Source organism: Salmo trutta, chromosome 28, assembly GCF_901001165.1.
Source record: "Salmo trutta chromosome 28, fSalTru1.1, whole genome shotgun sequence".
NCBI lineage: Eukaryota > Metazoa > Chordata > Actinopteri > Salmoniformes > Salmonidae > Salmo > Salmo trutta.
Genome location: NC_042984.1, coordinates 13535635 through 13560902, shown reverse-complemented (window position 1 = coordinate 13560902; position 25268 = coordinate 13535635). Strand labels below are relative to the sequence as shown.

General features: G+C 46.1%; 1 protein-coding gene across 1 annotated transcript in view; it reads right to left on the bottom strand.

Moving 5' to 3' along the window:
- LOC115166472 (retinoic acid receptor gamma-A) overlaps nucleotides 1-16981 on the bottom strand; it is a 26565-nt gene extending 9584 nt beyond the window's left edge. Inside the window, exon 1 of the mRNA XM_029720369.1 lies at nucleotides 16837-16981. Coding sequence (XP_029576229.1) covers nucleotides 16837-16981 — 145 coding nt within the window. The remainder of the gene's footprint in view (nucleotides 1-16836) is intronic.
- Between the last annotated feature and the right edge of the window lie 8287 nt (nucleotides 16982-25268).

Below are 25268 nucleotides of genomic sequence, written 5' to 3'. Positions count from 1 at the left end.
GGGAGAGGAGGAGAGGGAGAGAGGGAAGGGAGAGGGAGAGGGAGAGGGAGGGAGAGAGGGAGAGAGATATAAAAGAGAGAGAGAGAAAGGGAGATGGAGAGAGAGAGAGAGATAGAGAGAAATAAAGAGAGAGAGAGGGAGAGGGAGAGAGAGGGAGAGAGAGCGGGAGAGGGAGAGAGGGAAAGGGGGAGGGAGAGGGATATAAAGAGAGAGAGAGATATATATATATATAGAGAGAGAGAGAGAGAGAGAGATGTGATTTGTGGTTGAGAAAGAAATTGATAGCTATCAGGGGCTTTTTGTACCGAGAATCCTAAATTGCACTCTATTTCCTATGGCTGGCCTATGGGCCCTGGTAAAAGTAGTGCACTATATATGGAATAGGGTGCCATTTGAGTTGCACCCTAAGTAGTGCTTTGACTTTCCCCTGTTTGCAGTTAGCCTGACCTGGCAGTGGCACAGACACCAGTCACATCTGATGGCAAAACAGAGCCTGGAAACTTCTGCTTTGAGCAACAGAAAGTCTAAAAAGGATGTGTTTCTGTATGTGTGTGGCTCCTAGTTTTCACTTTTGCTTGGCAACTAGCTGACTAAGGGAAGGTGTTGCCTAACGTTCACTATAGATGGGGCTGCTGTGCCAAGCTTCAGACTCTGTCTGGTCAACTGACTGAAGAAAAATGAGTCCCCTTTAATATAGCCTGGTCTCAGATCCGTTTGTGCTGTGTAGCCAGTGATAAGACCATATGAGTTGGCTAAACAGCACATACATATCTGGGACCAGGCTACTTTTAGTAGCACCAGAGTCACCTAGAGAGGAAGAGCTCCCCATTAAGAAGTTAAACCTAGAGAGGAAGAGCTCCCCATTAAGAAGTTAAACCTAGAGAGGAAGAGCTCCCCATTAAGAAGTTAAACCTAGAGAGGAAGAGCTCCCCATTAAGAAGTTAAACCTAGAGAGGGAGAGCTCCCCATTAAGAAGTTAAACCTAGAGAGGAAGAGCTCCCCATTAAGAAGTTAAACCTAGAGAGGAAGAGCTCCCCATTAAGAAGTTAAACCTAGAGAGGAAGAGCTCCCCATTAAGAAGTTAAACCTAGAGAGGAAGAGCTCCCCATTAAGAAGTTAAACCTAGAGAGGAAGAGCTCCCCATTAAGAAGTTAAACCTAGAGAGGAAGAGCTCCCCATTAAGAAGTTAAACCTAGAGAGGAAGAGCTCCCCATTAAGAAGTTAAACCTAGAGAGGAAGAGCTCCCCATTAAGAAGTTAAACCTAGAGAGGAAGAGCTCCCCATTAAGAAGTTAAACCTAGAGAGGAAGAGCTCCCCATTAAGAAGTTAAACCTAGAGAGGAAGAGCTCCCCATTAAGAAGTTAAACCTAGAGAGGAAGAGCTCCCCATTAAGAAGTTAAACCTAGAGAGGAAGAGCTCCCCATTAAGAAGTTAAACCTAGAGAGGAAGAGCTCCCCATTAAGAAGTTAAACCTAGAGAGGAAGAGCTCCCCATTAAGAAGTTAAACCTAGAGAGGAAGAGCTCCCCATTAAGAAGTTAAACCACAAGAGCATTAAATTATATCCCTCTACCTCTGTCAGAGATGTTGCTAATGCTAAAGAGGTAGCTAGCTGTCTGATAATCACTCTGCCTGTTCACAAGCTGACTACAGCACTGCAGCATACTTCTATTGAGAAAGATGGATGTTTGGAGTAGAAGACCGAGTGGATTGAGCCAGGTCACTTGAAGTGTGTGTGTGTGTGAATGCAGTTCTGATGTTGGCAGACAGTGTTCCTAGGGCCCACTGAGACCCGTAGTACTGAGCCAAGGTACACACACACACACACACACACACACACACACACACACACACACACACACACACACACACACACACACACACACACACACACAGACACACACACACTCACACACACACACACACACACACACACACACACACACACGCACACTAAAGGCACACCTTTTAATGCAGATACACATGGCAACACATGGCCGTTCTTCATCAGTGATCCCACTTCCAAAACATACACACAGCAGAGATGGCAGAGTGGCTATATGGCACAGTACCTGGGGTGCCCGGCCCGGCCCCAACCCAAGCCCCAGTCCCTTTCCACCAGTCTTCTGAGATAATGGGGATAAATACACACCACTAGCGCTCGATGCCAAACAGTGTCTGTCTGCTGCGTAAACACAACCCATTCACACAGAGTGGAGTCACCCGGACTCTCCCGCTTCTCTCCCTCCCTCCCTCTCTCCATGTCTGGCCTGAGCCTCTCATAACAGTGGGCCCTGGCAACGGTGGAGCCAAGCCGTCAGTCAATAACACGCTGGTAACAGAACCTCTCCACTCACACTGAGCTCACACATGGTTCCAGACTGACACACACACACACACACACACACACACACACACACACACACACACACACACACACTCACACAAACACCGGCGCGTCTGCCCAGTGCCCACGCCTCAGCAGAGTGGGGAACAGTGCATCACAGGCAAACTCCGCTCACAGCAAACAAGCAACAAGATCTCACGGTTTAACCAATTTGATTTCAGTTTCTGATGTTTATCCACGTTTCTCCAAACGTCACATTTCGAAGTTGTGCCAAACGTCAAATTTCAAAGTGTTTTTGACACCCTGGGTTTACTCCTCCTGCCCAGCATCATTCTGTTTCTCCAAATGTTACATTTCGAAGTTATGGTTAAAGGACAGGTTGCACGATATTTCCACAAAAACCGAATGGCAATAGCAGTCACGTTTTGTTATTTCTCGACATCCTCAAGACATGGACAGACGTCCAATTTCAAAGTCAATCTTGAGCGATCTGCCTGAAACAAGCACAATGCAAACAGGGATGGGTGGCAGCAAGACACACTTCCTTTGTGCTCACCAACCAACCAGTGAAAGCACTCTGTTTGTGAAAGCATTTTGAGGACCACAATAGAAATAAGTCCTTGACTTGTCATAGCAATGCAAACCATTCCAACCAAGCTCTTTGAAAGCCCTCACCTTCCTTCCATTGTCATGAGTCATGGACCCAAATTGAACCCTATTCCCCATATAGTGCACCACTATCACAAAAGCAGTGCACTATGTAGGGAATAGGTTGCCATTTGGGAAACAGTTGTTTAACTTGGGGGGGGGGGTTAGGGGTAGTTGTGTATCTTGAGGTTGGGGTTAGGGTTAAAGTTAGTTGACTAACTTGAGGTTGAGGTTGGCATTAGTTGTTTAATTTCAGGTTGGGGCTAGGGTTAAGGTTAGTTGTGTATCTTGAGGTTGGGGTTATTGTTAGTTGTGTAACTTGAGGTTACACAAGTAGGTAGCTAGCTAGCTAGCTTTGTTTCAAATCAAATCAAATTATATTAGTCACAGGTGTAGACCTTACAGTGAAATGCTTACTTACGAGCCCCTAACCAACAATGCAGTACAAATAAGAATAAGAAATAAAAGTAACAAGTAATTAAAGAGCAGCAATAAAATAACAATAGTGAGACTATATACAGGGGGGGTACTGGTACAGAGTCAATAAGCGGGGGCACCGGTTAGTCGAGGTAATTGAGGTAATATGTACATATATGTAGAGTTATTAAAGTGACTATGCATAGATGATAACAACAGAGAGCAGCAGCGGTGTAAAAAGGGGGGCAATGCAAATAGTCTGGGTAGCAATTTGATTAGATGTTCAGGAGTTCTATGACTTGGGGGTAGAAGCTGTTTAGAAGCCTCTTGGACCTAGACTTGGCGCTCTGGTACAGCTTGCTGTGCGGTAGCAGAGAGAACAGTCTATGACTAAGGTGGCTGGAGTCTTTGACAATTTTTAGGGCCTTCCTCTGTCACCGCCTGGTATAGAGGTCCTGGATGGCAGGAAGCTTTGCCCCAGTGATGAACTGGGCCGTACGCACTACCCCCTGTAGTGCCTTGTGGTCAGCGGCCGAGTAGTTGCCATACCAGGCAGTAATGCAACCAGTCAGAATGCTGGGATCTGAGGGTCCATGCCAAATCTTTTCAGTCTCCTGGGGGGAATAGGTTTTGTCATGCCCTCTTCACGACTGTCTTGGTGTGCTTGGACCATGTTAGTTTGTTGTTGATGTGAACACCAAGGAACTTGAAGCTTTCAACCTGCTCCACTACAGCCCTGTCGATGAGAATGGGGGCATGCTCAGTCCTCTTTTTCCTGTAGTCCACAATCCTCTCCTTTGTCTTGATCACGTTGAGGGAGAGGCTGTTGTCCTGGCACCACACGGCCAGTTCTCTGACCTCCTCCCTATAGGCTGTCTCGTCATTGTCGTTGATCAGGCCTTCCACTGTTGTGTCATTGGCAAACTTAATGATGGTGTTGGAGTTGTGCCTGGCCGTGCAGTCATGAGTGAAAAGGGAGTACAGGAGGGGACTGAGCACGCACCCCTGAGGGGCCCCTGTGTTGAGGATCAGCGTGATAGATGTGTTGTTTTCTACACTTACCACCTGAGGGCGACCCATCAGGAAGTCCAGGATCCAGTTGCAGAGGGGGGTGTTTAGTCCCATGGACCTTAGCATATTTATGAGCTTTGAGGGTACTATGGTGTTGAACGCTGAGCTGTAGTCAATGAATAGCATTCTCACATAGGCGTTCCTTTTGTCCAGGTGGGAAAGGGCAGTGTGGAGTGCATTAAAGATTGCATCATGTGTGGATCTGTTAGGGCGGTATGCAAATTGGAGGGGGTCTATAGTTTCTGGGATAATGGTGTTGATGTGAGCCATGACCAGCCTTTCAAAGCACTTAACGGCTACAGATGTGAGTGCTACGGGTCGGTAGTCATTTAGGCAGGTTACCTGTTTTTGGGCACAGGGACTATGGGGGTCTGCTTAAAACATGTTGTTATTACAGACTCGAACAGGGAGAGTTTGAAAATGTCATTGAAGACAATTTCCAGTTGGTCAGCGCATGCTCGCAGACACGTCCTGGTAATCTGCCCTGCGGTCTTGTGAATGTTGACCTGTTTTAAAGGTCTTACTCATATGGGCTGCAGAGAGAGTGATCCGACAGTCTTCTGGAACAGCTGGTGCTCTCATGCATGTTTCAGTGTTATTTACCTCGAAGTGAGCATAGAAGTAGCTTAGCTCGTCTGGTAGGCTTGTGTCACTGTGCAGCTCTCGGCTGTGCTTCCCTTTGTAGTCTGTAATGGTTTGCAAGCCCTGCCACATCTGACAAAAGTCAGAGCCAGTGTAGTATAATTTGATCTTAGTTCTGTATTGATGCTTTGCCTGTTTGATGGTTTGTCAGAGGGCATAGCGGGATTTCTTATAAGCTTCCGGGTTATAGTCCCGCTCCTTGAAAGTGGCAGCTCAGTGCGGATGTTGCCTGTAATCCATGGCTTCTGGTTGGGGTATGTACGTACGGTCACTGTGGGGATGAGTCATCGATGCACTTATTGATGAAACCAATGACTGATATGGTGTACTGCTCAATGCCATCAGAGGAATCGCGGAATATAATGTGCACCTTCCATTGAATAGCTAAGTAGCTAGCTAGCTATACACCCAGCTAGCTGATTGATGTTTTCCTTTTGCAAATAGGGCAGAGGAAAGCAACATTCACTTCCACAAATGCTGTTTACATTGATATCCATACTGAATGAAGCACTTAAGGGACCTTAAGGGACCTCATGGGCACCCTTAACTTTTTCACTTCATTTAAGATTCGCCTTAAAATGTTTTCCGCAACTGACAGTTAAGGGAACTTTAAGGGAATAGATGAGGGGGAAATTGACTTAAGATGTTTAATGCAACCGGGACCGGAAGCTCAATGAGTTGAATCAGCTATATTTGCTGTGCCTTGCTGGAGGAGGGGTGATAGAAGCAGTTCTTTCTCGCTCCATCCGCAAACACAACGGGTTACTTTTCTTGCCTCTTTCATAATCTCCCTAACTTTCTGGGTTGCAAAGCAGCAATTTATTCTATCAGCTCCAGGAGTTTTGAATTTAGGATCAAGTGTCTCGTTGAATTTTCAGAAGGCTGGCTCCTCACACAGTCTTGTGGACTTGCCAGAATCATTGAATAACGACACCAATGCTTCTCTATTTTTATGCTCATTGGATGAGGTTGCCACGTTTCTGCTCTTTTCAAGCACAACGCTAAAGTTGGTTTTCCTCGGGAAGAGGTTTCGTTGGCAATGTTGACGTGCAGCTAATGTTACTGCTAGCTGGTGGCTGTCTCACCTTGTCTTTATCGTCAAATAGTTTCTATGCTTCTTTGGGAGCGCTGATCAGATAAACTTTAAGTTGGGAGTTTTTTTCCCCCCTTTGATCTCTGTACCACACACTACACAAAAAAGGTTCCTCTAGAACCTTAAATGGTTCTTCAACTGTTCCCATAGGAGAACCCTTTGAAGAACCCTTTTTGGTTGCAGGTAAAACCCTTTTGGGTTCCATGTAGAACCCTTTCTACAGAGGGTTCTACATAGAACCCAAAAGGATTCTACCCGGATCCCAAACAGGTTCTCCTATGGGGACAGCTGAAGAACCCTTTTGCAACCCTTTTTTCTAAGAATGTTCTGACACTCGAATACATTTACTTTTGTCTCTCTCAGCAATGTAATCAAAATAATCCCATACAGGGCTTTTCCGTTTTTCGACCAACCACTGGTTTTGGGTTTGCTGCCGCCATTGATCACGCTCCGTGCTTGCCCTTGGGATTTCTTCCCTGTCACCATGCATTTCCACTGATGATAGCTAGTAGCCTAATAGTGATGCACAAGCTAGTCCTATTTGTACTGCCATCTCCTGGCAGAATGTACCTGCCAGATTCAGAAGCTCGAAAACCCCATTCGAAAAAAATGCCTGAAAACCACATTAGATTTTTACATTTTTACATTTTTCATTTACTATAATAACCTTGGTGTGCGACAAAGACATGTAGAGGCCCTGAGATACTTCTATTAGACATCTGCTAGGTCAGTGCAGGAATAGTAGACAAACATTTGATAGAAAGTACAGGCTAAAAATAACACACATCCCAGATCCAATGCTGGCTGTAAGTTATGTAAGACTTGTCTGGTTGGCTGTATGTGGTTGTTGGACTTGGGTGCGAATGAGAAGATGTAAATATACCTGTGTGAGTGTGTGTGTGTGTGTGTGTGTGTGTGTGTGTGTGTGTGTGTGTGTGTGTGTGTGTGTGTGTGTGTGTGTGTGTGTGTGCGTGTGCGTGCGTTGATGTGTGTGTGTGTACGTCAGAGTGTGTGTAAGACCTCGCTCGTGTCTGAATGCCCATAATCCAAATCCCTAGCGCTGGGACTGCTATGTCAGATCCACAGCCAGCCAGAGAGGGTTGGGGTTAGGCAGGACGTCCCAGGCTAGATTCCACAGTCCCTTGCTGAAATCCAGCTCTGTGCTGTCATGACAGCTTACAGACCGTCTACAAGCAGTGTCACACTGTAAAGTGTTAACACAACAGATCGGCCTGCCAGTCTAATCACCATAACCTGTATGGGCCCCAGTCACCTCACATGCACTGACTAGCCTTGTCTTCTTAGGGCTCAGACACAATAGCGTTTGTTGGCCGAGAGTACTTAGCACGCATAAAAATAGTCTGTCCTCCGTTGCAACACTCACTACCGAGTTCCAAACTGACTCTGGAAGCAACGTCAGCACAATAACTGTTCGTCGGGAGATTCGTGAAATGGGTTTCCATGGCCGAGCAGCCGCATACAAGCCTAAGATCACCATGCGCAATGCTAAGCGTCGGCTGGAGTGGTGTAAAGATTGCCGCCATTGAACTTTGGAGCAGTGGAAACACATTCTTGGGAGTGATGAAACACGCTTCACCATCTGGCAGTCCGACTGAAAAATCTGGTTTTGGCGGATGCCAGGAAAATGCTACATGCCCAATTGCATAGTGCCAACTGTAAAGTTTGGTGGAGGTGGAATAATGCTCTGGGGCTGTTTTTAATAGCTCGGGCTAGGCACATAATGACATTCTAGACGATTCTGTGCTTCCAACTTTGTGGCAACAATTTGGGGAAGGCCCTTTCCTGTTTCAGCATGACAATGCCCCCGTGCACAAAGCAAGGTCCCTATATTAATGATTTGTCGAGATTGGTGTGGAAGAACTTGACCGGACTGCACAGAGCCCTGACTGCAACCCCATCGGACACCCTTGGGATGAATTGAGGCAGGCCTAATTGCCCAACATCAGTGCCCAACCTCACTAATGCTCTTATGGCTGAATGGAAGCAAATCCCTGCAGCAATGTTCCAACATCTAGTGGAAAGCCTTCCCAGACGAATGGAGGCTGTTATTGCAGCAAAGGGGGGACCAACTCCATATTTATGCCCATGATTTTGGAATGAGATGTTCAACGAGTGCGTCATGTTCATCCACGTGTCCACATACTTTTGGTCATGTAGGGGTGGCAGGTAGCCTAGTGGTTAGAGTGTTGGGCCAGTAACTGAAAGGTTGCTATATCGAATCCCCGAGCTGACAAGATAAAAATCGGTCATTCTGCCCCTGAACAAGGCTGTTAACCCACTGTTCTTAGGCCGTCATTGTAAATAAGAATTTGTTCTTAACTGACTTGCCTAGTTAAATACAGGTTTAAAAATAAATGTAGTGTAAGTTAAATTGATGTGCTGGAAAGTAATAGAAATAAGTTGAGAAAAAAAGTAACTATAAGAAATGTGTTTTATTCTCTTATGAATCAATTTGTTTCCCCTGTCTTGAATGTAGAAGTTATATTTTGCAATCCCCCAAAATAAATGTGATCTCTTTAAGGTCGTCTCCATGGTAACCAGAGACTCTTTCTGCCTTACATGCCTTCAAACTACCGTAAACCCCTTAAGCATGCCCTTACCTCAGGAAAACGTTTGAGAGGCCCTAAACATTTGAGAGGTCCTGGATCAGCCAACCAAGATGGCGTAGCAGTTGGAAGTGTGTGTTTGTCTTTGTCTTATCCCGTTTAAATAGCAGGACTTTCTATCTACGAACTAAATATACTTTCCTGCAACCCGTCTCACCCAAGCTAGCTAGCTGCAAACGAGTGGCTACTGTTGGCTAACGCTTCTGTCCCGCAGCAAGCACCAGCTAGCCTTGAGCTAGCCTCGAGCTAGGCCCATATACCAGCTAATTCTAGGGCTACAATACCTCTTTTGCCAATAATTGCCCTGGACCCTTTATTGTCGAAACGGAGCCCCGCCGATCCATCACAACTGGACTGCCAACGTGATCGCCCGATGTGGTCTCAACAGGCTATTCTGTTACGATGTCGCCGAAGAACCATCTACTAGACCCAGCCCGCTAGCTTTTCTGAATGCTGTGTCCTCTGCTCGCCTAGCGTAGTAGTGACTACCGAACGAACGGCACCCTGACTCACCTAATGCTGCTCTTTTGAAGAATAAGAGCACCTCCTCCCACTGAGGCTAGGAAACACTGTCACCACTGATAAATCTACGATAATCGAGAATTTCAATAAGCATTTTTCTACGGCTGGCCATGCTTTCCACCTGGCTACCCCTACCCCGGTCAACAACAGGCAACCCCACAGCAACTTGCCCAAGCCTCCCCCACTTCTCCTTCACCCATCCAGATAGCTGATGTTCTGAAAGAGCTGCAAAATCTGGACCCCTACAAATCAGCTGGGCTAGACAATCTGGACCCTCTCTCACATCCGTACAACTAATCATGGCGCTTATAATACATCAAACAGGCAAAGTGTCAATACAGGAATAAGATTGAATCCTACTACACCGGCTCTGACATTCGTCGGATGTGGCAGGGCTTGCAAACTACTATGGACTACAAAGGGAAACCCAGCTGCGAGCTGCCCAATGACGCAAGCCTACCAGATGAGCTAAACGCCTTTTATGCTCGCGTCGAGGCAAGCAACACTGAAGCATGCATGAGAGCACCAGCTGTTCCGGACAACTGTGTGATCATGCTCTCCGTAGCCGATGTGAGCAAGACCTTAAACAGGTCAACATTCACAAGGCCGCGGGGCCAGACGGATTACCAGGATGTGTACTCAGAGCATGCTCAGACCAACTGGCAAGTGTCTTCACTGAAACTTTCAACCTCTCCCTGATCAGCTTCCCTGTGGCTCAGTTGGTACAGCATGGTGTTTTCAACGCCAGCATGGCATTGCAAACCCAGGGTTGTGGGTTCAATTCCCATGGGGGGCCAGTACAAAAACAAAAATGCATGAAATGTATGCATTCACTACTGTAAGTCGCTCTGGATAAGAGTGTCTGCTAAATGATGTAAATGTAAATGTAAGTCTGTAATACCTACATGTTTCAAGAGGTCCACCATAGTCCCTGTGCCCAAGAAAGCGAAGGTAACCTGCCTAAATGACTACCGTCCCATAGCACTCATGTCGGTAGCCATGAAGCGCTTTGAAAGGCTGTTTATGGCTCACATCAACACCATCATCCTGGAAACCCTAGACCATCATCCTGGAAACCCAACAGATCCACAGATGACGCAATCGCACTCCACACTGCCCTTTCCCACCTGGACAAAAGGAACACCCATGTGAGAATGCTGTTCATTGACAACACCATAGTGCCCACAAACCTCATCACTAAGCTAAGGACCCTGGGACTAAACACCTCCTTCTACAACTGGATCCTGGACTTCCTGATGGGCCGCCCTCAACCCTGGGTCCCCTCAGTGGTGTGTGCTAAGTCCCCACGACTGTGGCCAAGCACAACTCCAGCACCATCATTAAGCTTGCTGACGACACAACAGTGGTAGGCCTGATGAGACAGCCTATAGGGAGGAGGTCAGAGACCTGCCAGGACAACAAGCTCTCCCTCAATGTGAGCAAGACAAAGGAGCTGATAGTGGGCTACAGGAAAAGGAGGGCCAAACAGGCCCCCATTAACATCAATGGGTCTGCAGTGGAGCGGGTCAAGAGTTTCAAGTTCCTTGGTGTCCACATCACCAACAAACTATCATGGTCCAAACACACCAAGACAGTCATGAAGAGGACATGACAACACCTTTTCCCCCTCAGGAGACTGAAAAGATTTGTCATTGGTCCCCAGATCCTCAAACAGTTATACAGCTGCACCACCGACCGTAAGGCGCTACAGAGGGTAGTGCGTATGGACAAGTAAATAACTGGGGCCCAGCTTCCTGCCATCCAGGATCTATATACTAGGCGGGTACCGGAGCGCCAAGTGTAGGTCCAAAAGGCTCCTTAACAGCTTCTGCCTCCAAGCCATAAGACTGCTGAACAATGAATCAAATGGCCACTATTTACATTGACACCACACCCCCTTTGTTTTTACACTGCTGATACTCGCTGTTTATTATCTATGCATATTCACTTTACCCCTACCTACAAATTAACTCGACTAACCTGTACCCCCCCCCACATTGACTCAGTACCGGTACCCTCTGTATATAGCCTCGTTATTGTTATTTTATTGTGTTACTTTTTATTTTATTTTTTACTTTAGTTTATTTAGTGAACATTTTCTCAACTCTATTTCTTGAACTGCATTGTTGGTTAATGGCTTGTAAGTAAGCATTTCAAGGTGAAAATTCTGTTTATTCGGCGCTTATGACAAATAACATTGGATTTGATTTGATTTGACACACTCCCCATCGCTCCTAACCATCCCTCCTAACCAACCAACCAACCCACTATCTATTCACAGTCCTGCCCCCTCAGGCATTCTAATATTTTAATTGAATCTTTTGTAATTTTAATGAAATAACTGCAGAGTTCCATTAGGAAGAGAGAATGATCTGTAGTTCCATTAGTAGAGAGAATGATCTGAGCTGCTCGGTGTGACAGTGGTCACAGGAACCACTTAGTAGTCTGTGCCTGCATCCCAAATGGCACCCTATATCCTATATAACCCCTATGGGCCCTGGTCAAAAATAGTGCACTATACCGGAAATAGGGTGCCATTTGGGACGCAGTTGTCTTGCCCTCCAAGCCAGAAAGATATAGCGCCTGTTTCGATTATCTCATCAATTCACATTGAACAGCACATTAAGGGAAAACAAAGAGGTTTGTGTGTGGGGGTGGGGGGTTGTGTGTGTGTGTGTGTGTGTGTGTGTGTGTGTGTGTGTGTGTGTGTGTGTGTGTGTGTGTGTGTGTGTGTGTGTGTGTGTGTGTGTGTGTATGTGTTGATTAATAGAGTGTTAACCGTTATTACCACATAACATGATTGTGAATATATCGACAGTAAGGAGAGGGGGATATCAAAGTCAAAACAATTCAAATAGGCCAAGGTACAGTTAGACAGTAAACATGACTCTGTTGGTTACTATAAAACATCAAATATAATAGCAATAATGAACGAGGAGGTGTGGTATACGGCCAATATACCACGGCTAAGGGCTGTTCTTACACACGACGCAATGCAGAGTGCCTGGACACAGCCCTTAGACGTGGTATATTGGCCATACACAAACCCCCGAGGTGCCTTATTGCTATTATAAACTGGTTACCAACATAATTAGAGCAGTACAAATAAATGTTTTATCATACCCGTGGTATACGGTCTGATATACCATGGCTGTCAGCCAATCAGCATTCAGGGCTTAAACCACCCAGTTTTTAACTCCCGAGTGGCGCAGCGGTCTAAGGCACTGCATCTCAGTCCAAGAGGTGTCCCTACAGTCCCTGGTTCGATTTCAGGCTGTATCACATCCGGCAGTGATTGGGAGTCCCATAGGGCAGCGCGCAGTTGGCCCAGCATCGCCAGGGTAGGCCGTCATTGTAAATTAGAACTTGTTCTTAACTGACTTGCATAGTTAAATAAAGATTAAATTAAAACATTTTTTATTATAAAAAAATATAACCCCTTTTCTAATACTACAGTATGAGATGATAAATCTACTGCATGAGAAGATTAACATGACAAGTGAAGCAAAAGGCAGGAAATCTTTTTTACATCATCATTTGGCATCTGGTACACATTTTGCTATCATTGACATATGAATAAACTATTATCGTATGACTAAATCATTATCCTTTTCCTGTCCATAAATTAGAGATAAATTGCGTTATCCTTCCAAGCACAGTAACACAGCAAGTGAAGAAAAAGCTCATGAACCTTTCTTCATATCATCAAATGTCATCTAGTATGACAGTTGAGTAATTTCTAGCTTATTGGCGAATGTCTAAATCATTTCACCATTTTCCTTTCCATGCAGCCCTGGTGTATTAGTTCCAGCTACATAACATCAGACACTTAAACAGCAGTAGGCTACACAATAACAGCCATTTAAAAGGCTCCTCCTTCTCAAAAGGCAGACAAGGACACCACACATGTTGTGGATCTGACATTGGCCAGCCCACAGCCTCTCTGTAACCTCTGACATTGGACAGAAAAGCATCAGTCTCCAACCACCAGACAGAAAACAGAAAAGATGATCATGACCACACACTAAAACTCCCTTTGATTCTAAACAGATTGAGACAAAAAGCAATGACATTGAAAAACCCCAGGAAATTCAAAACCTAACCCACTGATTTCCAGATTTGCTTCTGAGTAAAAATTGTTTTTAAAGCATGACATCTGTATGTCAGAATTGTAGTAAAATCACAAAAGATAACTCCACAACAAATCCCCATGTTGGTAATGTTTAGATTGCATATAGAGAAAAAATGTATATAGAGTTGTGGGGGGCTGTTTAAAAATCTTTGATAAAAATATGTTAAAATCTTTATTTACTCTGATTTTAGAGTTCTCCCTCAAACAGAAATAAACTCACAGAATATCTAGGCCAAATTTAAGAAATGGTGTCACACTTTAAGCAGCTGACGGACTCAAGACTCAAGAAGTTCTGATTGTTGTTAATGCTATGAGAACAGAGCTGAGTAGATGAGCTCTCCTAGCTGAGTGTCTTTACTTTGGAGGGTTTAGCTCTCTAGCTTGCTGCTAGCGCCCTGGTTCACCTGTGTCCCAAATGGCACCCTATTCCCTATATAATGCACTACTTTTGACCAGGGCACATAGGCCATAGCTATAGTGCTCTGGCCAAAAGTAGTGCACTATATAGGGAATAGGGTGCCATTTAAGACACAGGTCACTGTGCTCTGCAGCTGGCCAGGCCTAATGAGAGATCAGACTCAAACATCAATTCATCTGCCTCATTGTAGAGGACAATGAGGGCCAACTGGTTCAGTAAGGAGAGATATTATGGCTGCTCCTCGTGTGGGATAGGGTCGCCTTGTTTACTAAGATTAAGCACAGAAGGACTAAAACAGTACACAGCACACACACACACACACACACACACACACACACACACACACACACACACACACACACACACACACACACACACACACACACACACACACACACACACACACACACACTAGCACACGCACACACACGCACACTAGCACAGAAACACCAAATGACCGATCGTTCGTTCTCTTTGATTTCCTGGAAGAAAGAACAAAAATAAAATAACTTTGGGACCTGACTGGCTACGTTTTAAATGGTTGTGTGGGTCGGTGAGAGCGGTGAGGTCTCTGACTAAATAACACAAATATTTTGTTATTATCAGAGCTCCTTGGCTGGCTGTAGGAGAGAGGAGAGGAAAAAAGAGCTGAGGAAAGGTGAGAAGAGAAGAGAAGAGAAGAGGAGGAGAGGAGAGGAGAGGAGAGGAGAGGAGAGGAGAGGAGAGGAGAGGAGAGGAGAGAGGAGAGCAGAAGAATGGAGAACAGGAAAGAAAGAAGAAAGAAAAGCAGAAGAGGAGAGGCTGGTCTGCATGGAGTCCCCCTCGGCCTCCCTTGTCCTGACAGGGCATCTGTCTTCATTAAAGAGAGCCCAGTGTGTATGACAGCCACTGAAACGCTGGTGTCTTCACGAGTAATGAAGACAGATGACTGCCCCCAAGATCCAGTAAAAAGGAACAAAAAAGCAGAAGGTTGAACAAATAAAATCTGAAAAACAACCCTCAGTGTGAACACAACACAGCATCTGGGTTTCAAAAGGATTTAAAAAAACTAAATGGGAACACATGAACAGAAGCAAGCAAACGTGTTGTTTGTGTGCAACAACTAAACTAGCTAGATTGTTCGTAGTTTGATGGTGTGTTGTGTATTTCTTCTTGCTTGTATCATTTCTGGCTTGCTCCCTAGAAGAGAACAACACACCCCCACTCCTTCTTTTTCACAGTCCCTCTCTTTCTCCCAGCCACACAGGCCCCCTGGACGCCTATGGAAATTGACCCCAGTTTTGTCTATCTGAGACAGGCCTGTTGTTAGAGCCAGAGTAGTGTCTGAAGTCTGGAAAGGAGGGAGCGAGGGAGGAAAAATGTGAACACTGACAGAAAAAGAGAGAGAAAAGAAATCTGGCAAGACCCTTTGGCTCTTCTGAAGCCTCGCAACATTCCAAGTTACTCATTTATTCATAAATTCATCCATTCAATAATTAATCTACTGATTAATTTATAGCTATTTAGCTCGAGAGAAAAATCCTTACACACAAACATAAACACCAACAATACCTCCAACTAAAAATACAGGGAGCACAGAAATGTTTTTTTTAATGTCTACGTTATATAAAAAAGACTAGATTCAAAACCCATTGTAGTCTCCACATGGAAAGCACTAGTAGCTGTCACAGAGGCGATTGTGAAGGGAACAAGACCAATGTAATGTGGATGGCTGACATTTTGTCGAAAGTGTCAGGTTTCTCCCTCTCTCTCTTCCTCTCAATATTTCATCTATACTTTCTTACTCTTTTCTGTTTTGTATACAGAACCTAACCTACCCCACAAGGTCAAAACTCAGGTGGTTGGCATTGTCACAGTGAAACCTGAACCTGTGGCTTAGCATTGTCACAGTCAAACCTGAACCTGTGGGTTAGCATTGCCACAGTGAAACCTGAACATGTGGGTTAGCATTGCCACAGTCAAACCTGAACCTGTGGGTTAGCATTGCCACAGTGAAACCTGAACATGTGGGTTAGCATTGCCACAGTCAAACCTGAACCTGTGGGTTAGCATTGCCACAGTGAAACCTGAACATGTGGGTTAGCATTGCCACAGTCAAACCTGAACCTGTGGGTTAGCATTGCCACAGTGAAACCTGAACATGTGGGTTAGCATTGCCACAGTCAAACCTGAACCTGTGGGTTAGCATTGCCACAGTCAAACCTGAACCTGTGGGTTAGCATTGCCACAGTGAAACCTGAACCTGTGGGTTAGCATTGCCACAGTCAAACCTGAACCTGTGGGTTAGCATTGCCACAGTCAAACCTGAACCTGTGGGTTAGCATTGCCACAGTCAAACCTGAACCTGTGGGTTAGCATTGCCACAGTCAAACCTGAACCTGTGGGTTAGCATTGCCACAGTGAAACCTGAACATGTGGGTTAGCATTGCCACAGTGAAACCTGAACCTGTGGGTTAGCATTGCCACAGTGAAACCTGAACCTGTGGGTTAGCATTGCCACAGTCAAACCTGAACCTGTGGGTTAGCATTGCCACAGTGAAACCTGAACATGTGGGTTAGCATTGCAGCCACTCAGAAATCAAACAAACACACACACCCAGAGGCTAGCATATTATATCGTAGCATTAGCTAGTTGTCCCTGGGTAGCTAGTGGAGCTGTCCCAACAGGCTCCAGTACCAGTCTCTTCCTGTTCACACACACACACACACACACACACACACACACACACACACACACACACACACACACACACACAGGTCTCTAGCCCCTTCAGCCCTGACAGTCAGCCCACGAGCAGATCTGAGAGCAGTACAGCCTGTGGTAAACAAAAAACCCTCCACGGCCCACACTGAATCGGATGCCAGCTAGCTCAGTGGAAGAGCATGACACAGGACATGCAAACAGGATGCCATTGACTTACATTGAATGCTGGCGCTGCCGGTCCAAGCGAAGGGGTCCAGCCCTGCGAAGAAGGGGCTCGCCTTCCGCAGCATGCACGCACCCCGGCTGGTGACATCATATAGCTGGCGTGGGCCCATCCCCAGAGCTTCCATACAGTCAAACATGGTGGTGGAGCTTTCAACCTCCTTTTACTGTACCCCCTTCCTAGTCCCTACCTCCTGAGAACACACAGGTTAAACCTGCTGCTGTACCCCCCCCTTCCTTGTTCCTGGAGTAGCTAGGTCACCTTACCGTAGTACAACAATAACAACAACAACAACAACAGTAGCAGCAGCAGTGAAGGTCCCAGTTCAAACCCTTCCTGTAGCTCTGATGTGTTGCTGCCTGCTGCTACCTTTTCCTTCGTTCCTTCCTTCCTTCCTTCTCTCTCTCTCTCTCTCTCCCTCTGTCGTCTGTTCTATCCGTTCCTGCATGCACTTCGGTTTCTATACCTCCTTTCCCTTCCCCTCAGCTGGAATGCAGGGCTGGTTCCTGCCTGGCTGTATCTGTAGCTGAATGTGCTGTTCTGAGTTCAGTGTTGCTCTATCGTCTCCCCCTGCCCTAGGGCGAGCTGCTCCCTGTCTGCTGAAACAGACCTAAATAACAGCTCCCTCTCTCTCTCTCTCTCTCTCTCTCTCTCTCTCTCTCTCTCTCTCTCTCTCTCTCTCTCTCTCTCTCTCTCTCTCTTTCTTTCACTGCTGCATCCCAGACACATAAGGCACAGCGGAGCGAACCAACTGCCTCAGACTGAGAGAGGGGGGGTGGAGAGAGGGAGAGAGAGAGGGGACCCAGAGGGAGGGGGTGGAGAGAGATTGAGAGAGTGGAGGAGGGAGGGGAAGAGGAGGGGAAGTGGCCAGAGCCCCGTGCTGCTCGGCGGGGACTGATTTGTTAGAGGACATAACTTTATTCCATTCTTCTCTCTCCTCTCCTCTCTTTTTGTCCCCGCTTTCTTTTGTTTTTCATATTTCAGCCCGAATGCAAACAAACACAACCCCTCCCCTCCTCTGCCCTATTCAGATCCCTCTCTCCCTCTTAGTTCTCTCGATTTGTCTTTACACTGCACCTCCCCCACTACCCCTGCAGTAAATATGAGCCCCCTCCTCCCCCCTCCCTCCCCCCCTTAGCCCCCGTCTCTAATCATAACCATATTAAAGTCTGGGCAGGCAGAGAAAAAGGCAGCCACAGAGACGGAAAGAGAGAGAGGGAGAGAAAGAGAGATTTTATTTTATTGGCCCAATAGTTACGTCATTAAAATAACAAACTTTACTTTATTTTAACAGACCTAGAAAGTTAGAACCAAGCCCCCCTCATTGTCCACGGGACATAGAACCCCTCTGACGCCCCACACCCATACAAAGTCCCCCAGACGACTCACCAGCCCCCCATATACATGCTAAAGTGTGAGCTGAGCCCACACCAGCAGCACAGCTCTGGGGTCTGTAAAACCCCGCCCCCTGCATCCCAACATGTAGTTTACTAGGCAGCCCCTTCCCCTGTTGGCTATGCTATACCTAGGCCCTCCAACATATAGGTCCAGAGTCAGCCCCAACCCTCCAGTCAGCCCCAACCCTCCAGAGTCAGCCCCAACCCCCCAGTCAGCCCCAACCCTCCAGAGTCAGCCCCAACCCTCCAGTCAGCCCCAACCCTCCAGAGTCAGCCCCAACCCTCCAGTCAGCCCCAACCCTCCAGAGTCAGCCCCAACCCTCCAGAGTCAGCCCCAACCCTCCAGAGTCAGCCCCAACCCCCCAGTCAGCCCCAACCCTCCAGAGTCAGCCCCAACCCTCCAGTCAGCCCCAACCCTCCAGTCAGCCCCAACCCTCCAGAGTCAGCCCCAACCCTCCAGAGTCAGCCCCAACCCTCCAGTCAGCCCCAACCCTCCAGAGACAGCCCCAACCCTCCAGTCAGCCCCAACCCTCCAGAGTCAGCCCCAACCCTCCAGTCAGCCCCAACCCTCCAGTCAGCCCCAACCCTCCAGAGTCAGCCCCAACCCTCCAGTCAGCCCCAACCCTCCAGAGTCAGCCCCAACCCTCCAGTCAGCCCCAACCCTCCAGTCAGCCCCAACCCTCCAGTCAGCCCCAACCCTCCAGAGTCAGCCCCAACCCTCCAGTCAGCCTCAACCCTCCAGAGTCAGCCCCAACCCTCCAGTCAGCCCCAACCCTCCAGAGTCAGCCCCAACCCTCCAGTCAGCCCCAACCCTCCAGAGTCAGCCCCAACCCTCCAGTCAGCCCCAACCCTCCAGAGTCAGCCCCAACCCTCCAGAGTCAGCCCCAACCCTCCAGTCAGCCCCAACCCTCCAGCCAGCCCCAACCCTCCAGTCAGCCCCAACCCTCCAGCCAGCCCCAACCCTCCAGTCAGCCCCAACCCTCCAGTCAGCCCCAACCCCCCAGTCAGCCCCAACCCTCCAGTCAGCCCCAACCCGAGGCCTTATACTCCACCTACCCAGGACAGAGAGAGAGAGAGAGAGAGAGAGAGAGAGAGAGAGAGAGACAGAGACACAGAGACACAGAGACACAGAGACACAGAGACACAGAGACACAGAGACACAGAGAGATATATAGAGATATAGAGACAGAGACAGAGATAACATTGTGTTGAACCCAGAAACCAGATGCCAGGCTAAATCCTTCCCTTTTGTCTATGTGTTCCAGGGAACAGAGAATGGGCAGGAGCGTTCAAGCTCTCTCTCTCTCTCAATTCAATTCAATTCGCTTTATTGGCATGACGTAACAATGTACATATTGCCAAATTGCCATATTGTCTCTCTCTCTCTCTCTCTCTCTCTCTCACTCTCTCTTCTTCTCATTCTATCATTCTCTTTTATTTGTCTCTCCCTCTCTCTCCGGCAGTGCTTTAACTGTGAAGAATGAAAGCTTGCATTGCTCAATCCCCTCTGTGCATTAAGTCAGATAAATACCCTCAATAAATACACATAGACACACACACCCACACACACACACAAACACACACACACACACTGTGAGCTTGGCAGTGGACACACTCCTCTCAAGCTCATCTGACCTCCTTCCAGTCAAAACAAACATTTAACTGAAGCTCGAAACAAAACGAGAGACGCAGGAAATTAAGAGAGGAAAATGAATATAAACAGGGAATGTAACACTTTTTATGAAGTACATACAGTGCATTCGGAAAGTATTCAGACCCCTTAAGTTTTTCCACATTCTGTAACATTATAGCCTTATTCTAAAATGATTCAATTGTTATTTTTCCTCATCAATATCCCATAATGACAAAACAAAAACAGTTTTTTATTTTTTGAAGATGTATTAAAAACAACAACTGAAATATCACATTTACATAACTATTCAGACACTTTACTCAGTACTTTGTTGAAGCACCTTTGGCAGCGATTACAGCCTCGAGTCTTCATTGGTAGGACGCTACAAGCTTGGCACACATGTATTTGGGGAGTTTCTCCCATTCTTCTCTGCAGATCCTCTCAAGTTCTGTCCGGTTGGATGGGGAGTGTCGCTGTACTACTATTTTCAGGTCTCTCCAGAGATGTTCGATCGGATTCAAGTCCGGGCTCTGGCTGAGCCACTCAATGACATTCAGAGACTTGTCCCAAAGCCACTCCTGCGTTGTCTTGGCTGTGTGCTTAGGGTTGTTGTCCTGTTGGAAGGTGAACCAGTCTGAGGTCCTGAGCGCTCTGGAGCAGGTTTTCCTCAAGGATCTCTCTATACTTTGCTCCGTTCATCTTTCCCTCGATCCTGACTAGTCTTCCAGTCCCTGCCGCTGAAAAACATAGCCACAGCATGATGCTGCCACCACCATGCTTCACCGTAGGGATGGTGCCAGGTTTCCTCCAGATTTGACGCTTGGCATTCAGGCCAAAGGCTTCAATATTGGTTTCATTAGACCAGATAATATTCTTTCTCATGGTCTGAGAGTTCTTTGGGTGCTTTTTGGCAAACTCCAAGTGTGCCTTTTACTGAGGAGTGACTTCTGTCTGGCCACTCTACCATAAAGGCCTGCTTGGTGGAGTGCTGCAGAGATGGTAGTACTTCTGTAAGGTTCTCCCATCTCCACAGAGGAACTCTGGAGCTCTGTCAGAGTGACCATCGGGTTCTTGGTCAACTCACTTCTCTCCTGATTGCTCAGTTTGGCTGGGCGACCAGCTCTAGGAAGAGTCTTCGTGGTTCATAACATCTTCCATTTAAGAATGATGGAGGCCACTGTGTTCTTGAGGACCTTCAATGCTGCAGACATTTTTTGGTACCCTTCCCCAGATCTGTGCCTCGACGACAGTCTCGGAGCTCTACTGACAATTCCTTCGACCTCATGGCTTGGTTTTTCCTCTGACATGCACTGTCAACTGTGGGACCTTATATAGACAGGTGTGTGCCTTTCCAAATCATGTCTAATCAAATTAATTTACCACAGATGAACTCCAATCAAGTTGTGGAAACATCTCAAGGAGAATCAATGGAAACAGATGTACCTGAACTCAATTTCAAGCTGTTCTTGTCTATTAATGTTATTTATCATGTTTTGTGTGGACCCCGTGAAGAATAGCTGCTGCTTTTGTAACAGCTAATGGGGATCCTAATACAATACGAAATACCAGAAATAGCGAAGGGTCTAAAAACGTATGGAAATAAGGTAAATAATACATTTGAAAAAAAATAAAAAAATCTGTTTTTGTTTTAACATTATGGGGTATTGTGTGTAGATTGATGAGGAAAAAATGTAATTGAATCCATTTTAGAATAAGGCTGTAACGTAACAAACTGTGGAAAAAGGGAAGGGGTCTGAATATTTCAGAATGCACTGTACATATAATGCTTTAGGTCAGTGTCATAACACATTTTAAGTGTATCAAAAGGCATTATAAAGGACGTTATAAAGCATTATACTGTTCTTATGTACTTAATAGAAAGTGTTACCAAAATACTAATATGAACATGGAAGAAGAAGAAGGTATTTCTATGACGTCACTAATAGAAGACGTGTCATCCTGCAACAATTGAAAGGTAAGTACACAGACACAGAAGTCACACTAGTGATGCCTTTCATCCAAAAGCACCCGTCCACATTCTTCACTGGGAGATTCATCATCCCTTCACCTCACTACAGCTTTCTTCCCTTAGAGCTTTCAAAGACACCATGCAACCCTGCTCTACAAACAGAATGCTTTACAATCAAAGCCTGTGGTCCAAATGGAACCATATTCCTATATAGTGCACTATATAGACCATATGGGGCCATTTGGGATACAGATAAAATTATGTGTAGTGAATCAATAGCATATCAATAATCCATAAAAAAAAACTGTTGAGCAGTAGACAGACACAGGCTGGTTGTCCATTAAAACAAACATCTGAATACAACACAATGGGAGGAGGAGAAGGAGGAGGGATTCACCATAACATGTGTTCTGCTCTGTGCCCTCCCTACCTGCTGAACTTCCATATTCCCCCGTCAGACTGGTGGAAGTGGTACGACCCATCAGGCAGCCACAACACCATTTCCTGTCAATCTGTGCTGCAATGGCTGGCTGGCTGGCAGGGCTCCCTTCATAAACACAAACACACACACTGCCTGGGCTGTCTCACATGCGCACATACACACACACACGTACAGAAACACGTACAGGCACACACACACGTACGCGCGTGCAAACACACACACACCCACACACGAGAAGGGGAATCAGGAATGATGTTGATAAAATTGTTCATTGATTTAAAACCTCTTCCATATTTGGAGGTCATTTATTTTCTTAAGTTGGCAGGATGCGTGTACACGCACAGCCAGAGCAGAGAGCCTGAGCACAGACGCACACACACACACACACACACACACACACACACACACAGCCAGAGCAGAGAGTCTGAGCACAGACGCACACACACACACACACACACACAGCCAGAGCAGAGAGCCTGAGCACAGACGCACACACACACACACACAGCCAGAGCAGAGAGCCTGAGCACAGACGCACACACACACACACACACAGCCAGAGCAGAGAGCCTGAGCACAGACACACACACACACACACACACACACACACACACACACACACACACACACACACACACACACACACACACACACACACACACACACACACACAGCCAGAGCAGAGAGCCTGTGCACAGACACAGACACAGCCAGAGCAGACACACAGACACACACACACACACACACAGCCAGAGCAGAGAGCCTGAGCACAGACGCACACACACACACACACACACACACACACACACACACACACACACACACACACACACACACACACACACACACACACACACACACAGCCAGAGCAGAGAGCCTGTGCACAGACACAGACACAGCCAGAGCAGATACACAGACACACACACATACACAGATGCACACATAGCCCTTTTGTTGCAGTAGCAAACAGTTAAGAACATTATTCGTTTTTGTCTCTTTCCTCATATAATTGTCATGTCATAAAGCAGGAGAGTTTGTGACAGGAACTAGAGAACAGTAGGATGGTGATAGCGCAGAGGAGTTATCTTCAAATATGCATGAAGTAACCTATACTTCTACAGGACACAACGCTAAGGCAGCAGTCAATACATAAACTATACGTTTTCTAGTAGTTTCATTTTACAGACATTATTAGAGTTTGAAAGGTCACGTTTTGGAATCTCATCACGGACAACTTTAGCATTTTAGCTAATTAGCAACTTTTCAAGTGCTAACTACTTTTTAGCTACTTTGCAACTACTTAGCATGTTAGCTAACCCTTCCTCTAGCCCTAACCTTTACCTAACTCCTTACCTTAACCTTAACCCTAACCCTAATCCCTAGCTTGGCTAACGTTAGCCAGCTAGCTAACATTAGCGTTAGTTACCTAGCCACCTAGCTAGCATTAGCCACAACAAATTGAAATTCGTAACAAATCATATGTTTTTAAAATTCATAACATATTGTACATTTTGAAAATTTGTAGCATATTGCACGTTTGCAAATTCGTATCACATCATGCGAAATGTAATTCGTAACATATCATACAAAATGGATGATGGACATCCACAAAGTAATACATACAGTACCATGCAAAATGTAAGATATCATACTAAATGGAATGTCTCAGATTTACGTACAGAATAATACAAAATGCTCTGAGACCAGGTTGGTCAAACAGGAAGAAACATGCCAAACCATCCACATATCTGAGGGTTGACGCTGACTAAAATCATTTTGTCATCTATGAAAGAATGAAATATAGTCATCAATGTAGTCATCCCCAACACACATCCCCAACACATTTCATTTACAGCCTCTCTATAACTCTCTCCCACTTTGACATTTCTTTCACTGTGTTTTGAGCTCATCATTTAGACCAATAACACTGACTTCTCCATTTATTGAATCTACACAAAGTTATCTAAACTAAGTGAAGTTCTATAGCAGCACATCTCTCTCTCTCTCTCTGTCTCTGTCTCTCCCTCTCTCTCCCTCTCTCTGTCTCTCTCTGTCTCTCTCTCTCCCTCTCTCTGTCTCTCTCTCCCTCTCTCTCTCTCTGTCTCTCTCTGTCTCTCTCTCTCCCTCTCTCTGTCTCTCTCTGTCTCTCAATTTAATTCAATTCAAGGGGCTTTATTAGCATGGGAAACATGTGTTAACATTGCCAAAGCAAGTGAGGTAGATAATATACAAAAGTGAAATAAACAATAAAAATGAACAGTAAACATTACACTCACAGAAGTTTCTCTCTCTCTCTGTGCAGTGCTTTAGGACATAATATTCACATAGTCTCTATACTGCTTGTGACCCAGGCCAGGTCCCTGCCTGCCTCCCTGTCTCCTCCCCTTCCTTCCCTGTCCACTGAGTCTGAACTCTACAACAAACCCCCACTGGGCTACTAACTTCCCCCAAAATGTATCCTGCCTTCCCCTCCCTCCTCCCTCTCCGTCTCTGTTTGTCTCTCTCTCCTTAATGCCCTCTTTTATTTTCCTGTTCCTTCAAACTCTCTCCTTGTTTTGTCATAGTTTTTATTACTCTACTCCCTTGTTCTTATTGTATGGTTTGTTAGCGTTCTCTGGTTGCTTTTCTCTTCTCTTCTTGTTTTCCTTTTCAGTTAATTATCCTATGAATTCTCACCTGCTCTTTCGTCATGCTTTGTGACAGAACAACATTCTAAGAAATTTCTAGGAAACTCCCATCTTTCTCGTCTCCCTTCTCTCTCTCTCTCGCTCTCTCGCTCTTTTGCTCTGTCTCTCTCTCGCTCTTTTGCTCTGTCTCTCTCTCTCTCTCTCTCTCTCTCTCTCTCTCTCTCTCTAATCAAACCCTTACGGTAGTATTGCCAGGAAGACTGTACATGCTGTAAGCTCTCCTTGAGACTAGAGGTGAATCAGGTTTTACTACTGTTCGCCATTCTGATGTGAAATATAGATAAGACATATTGTTGCT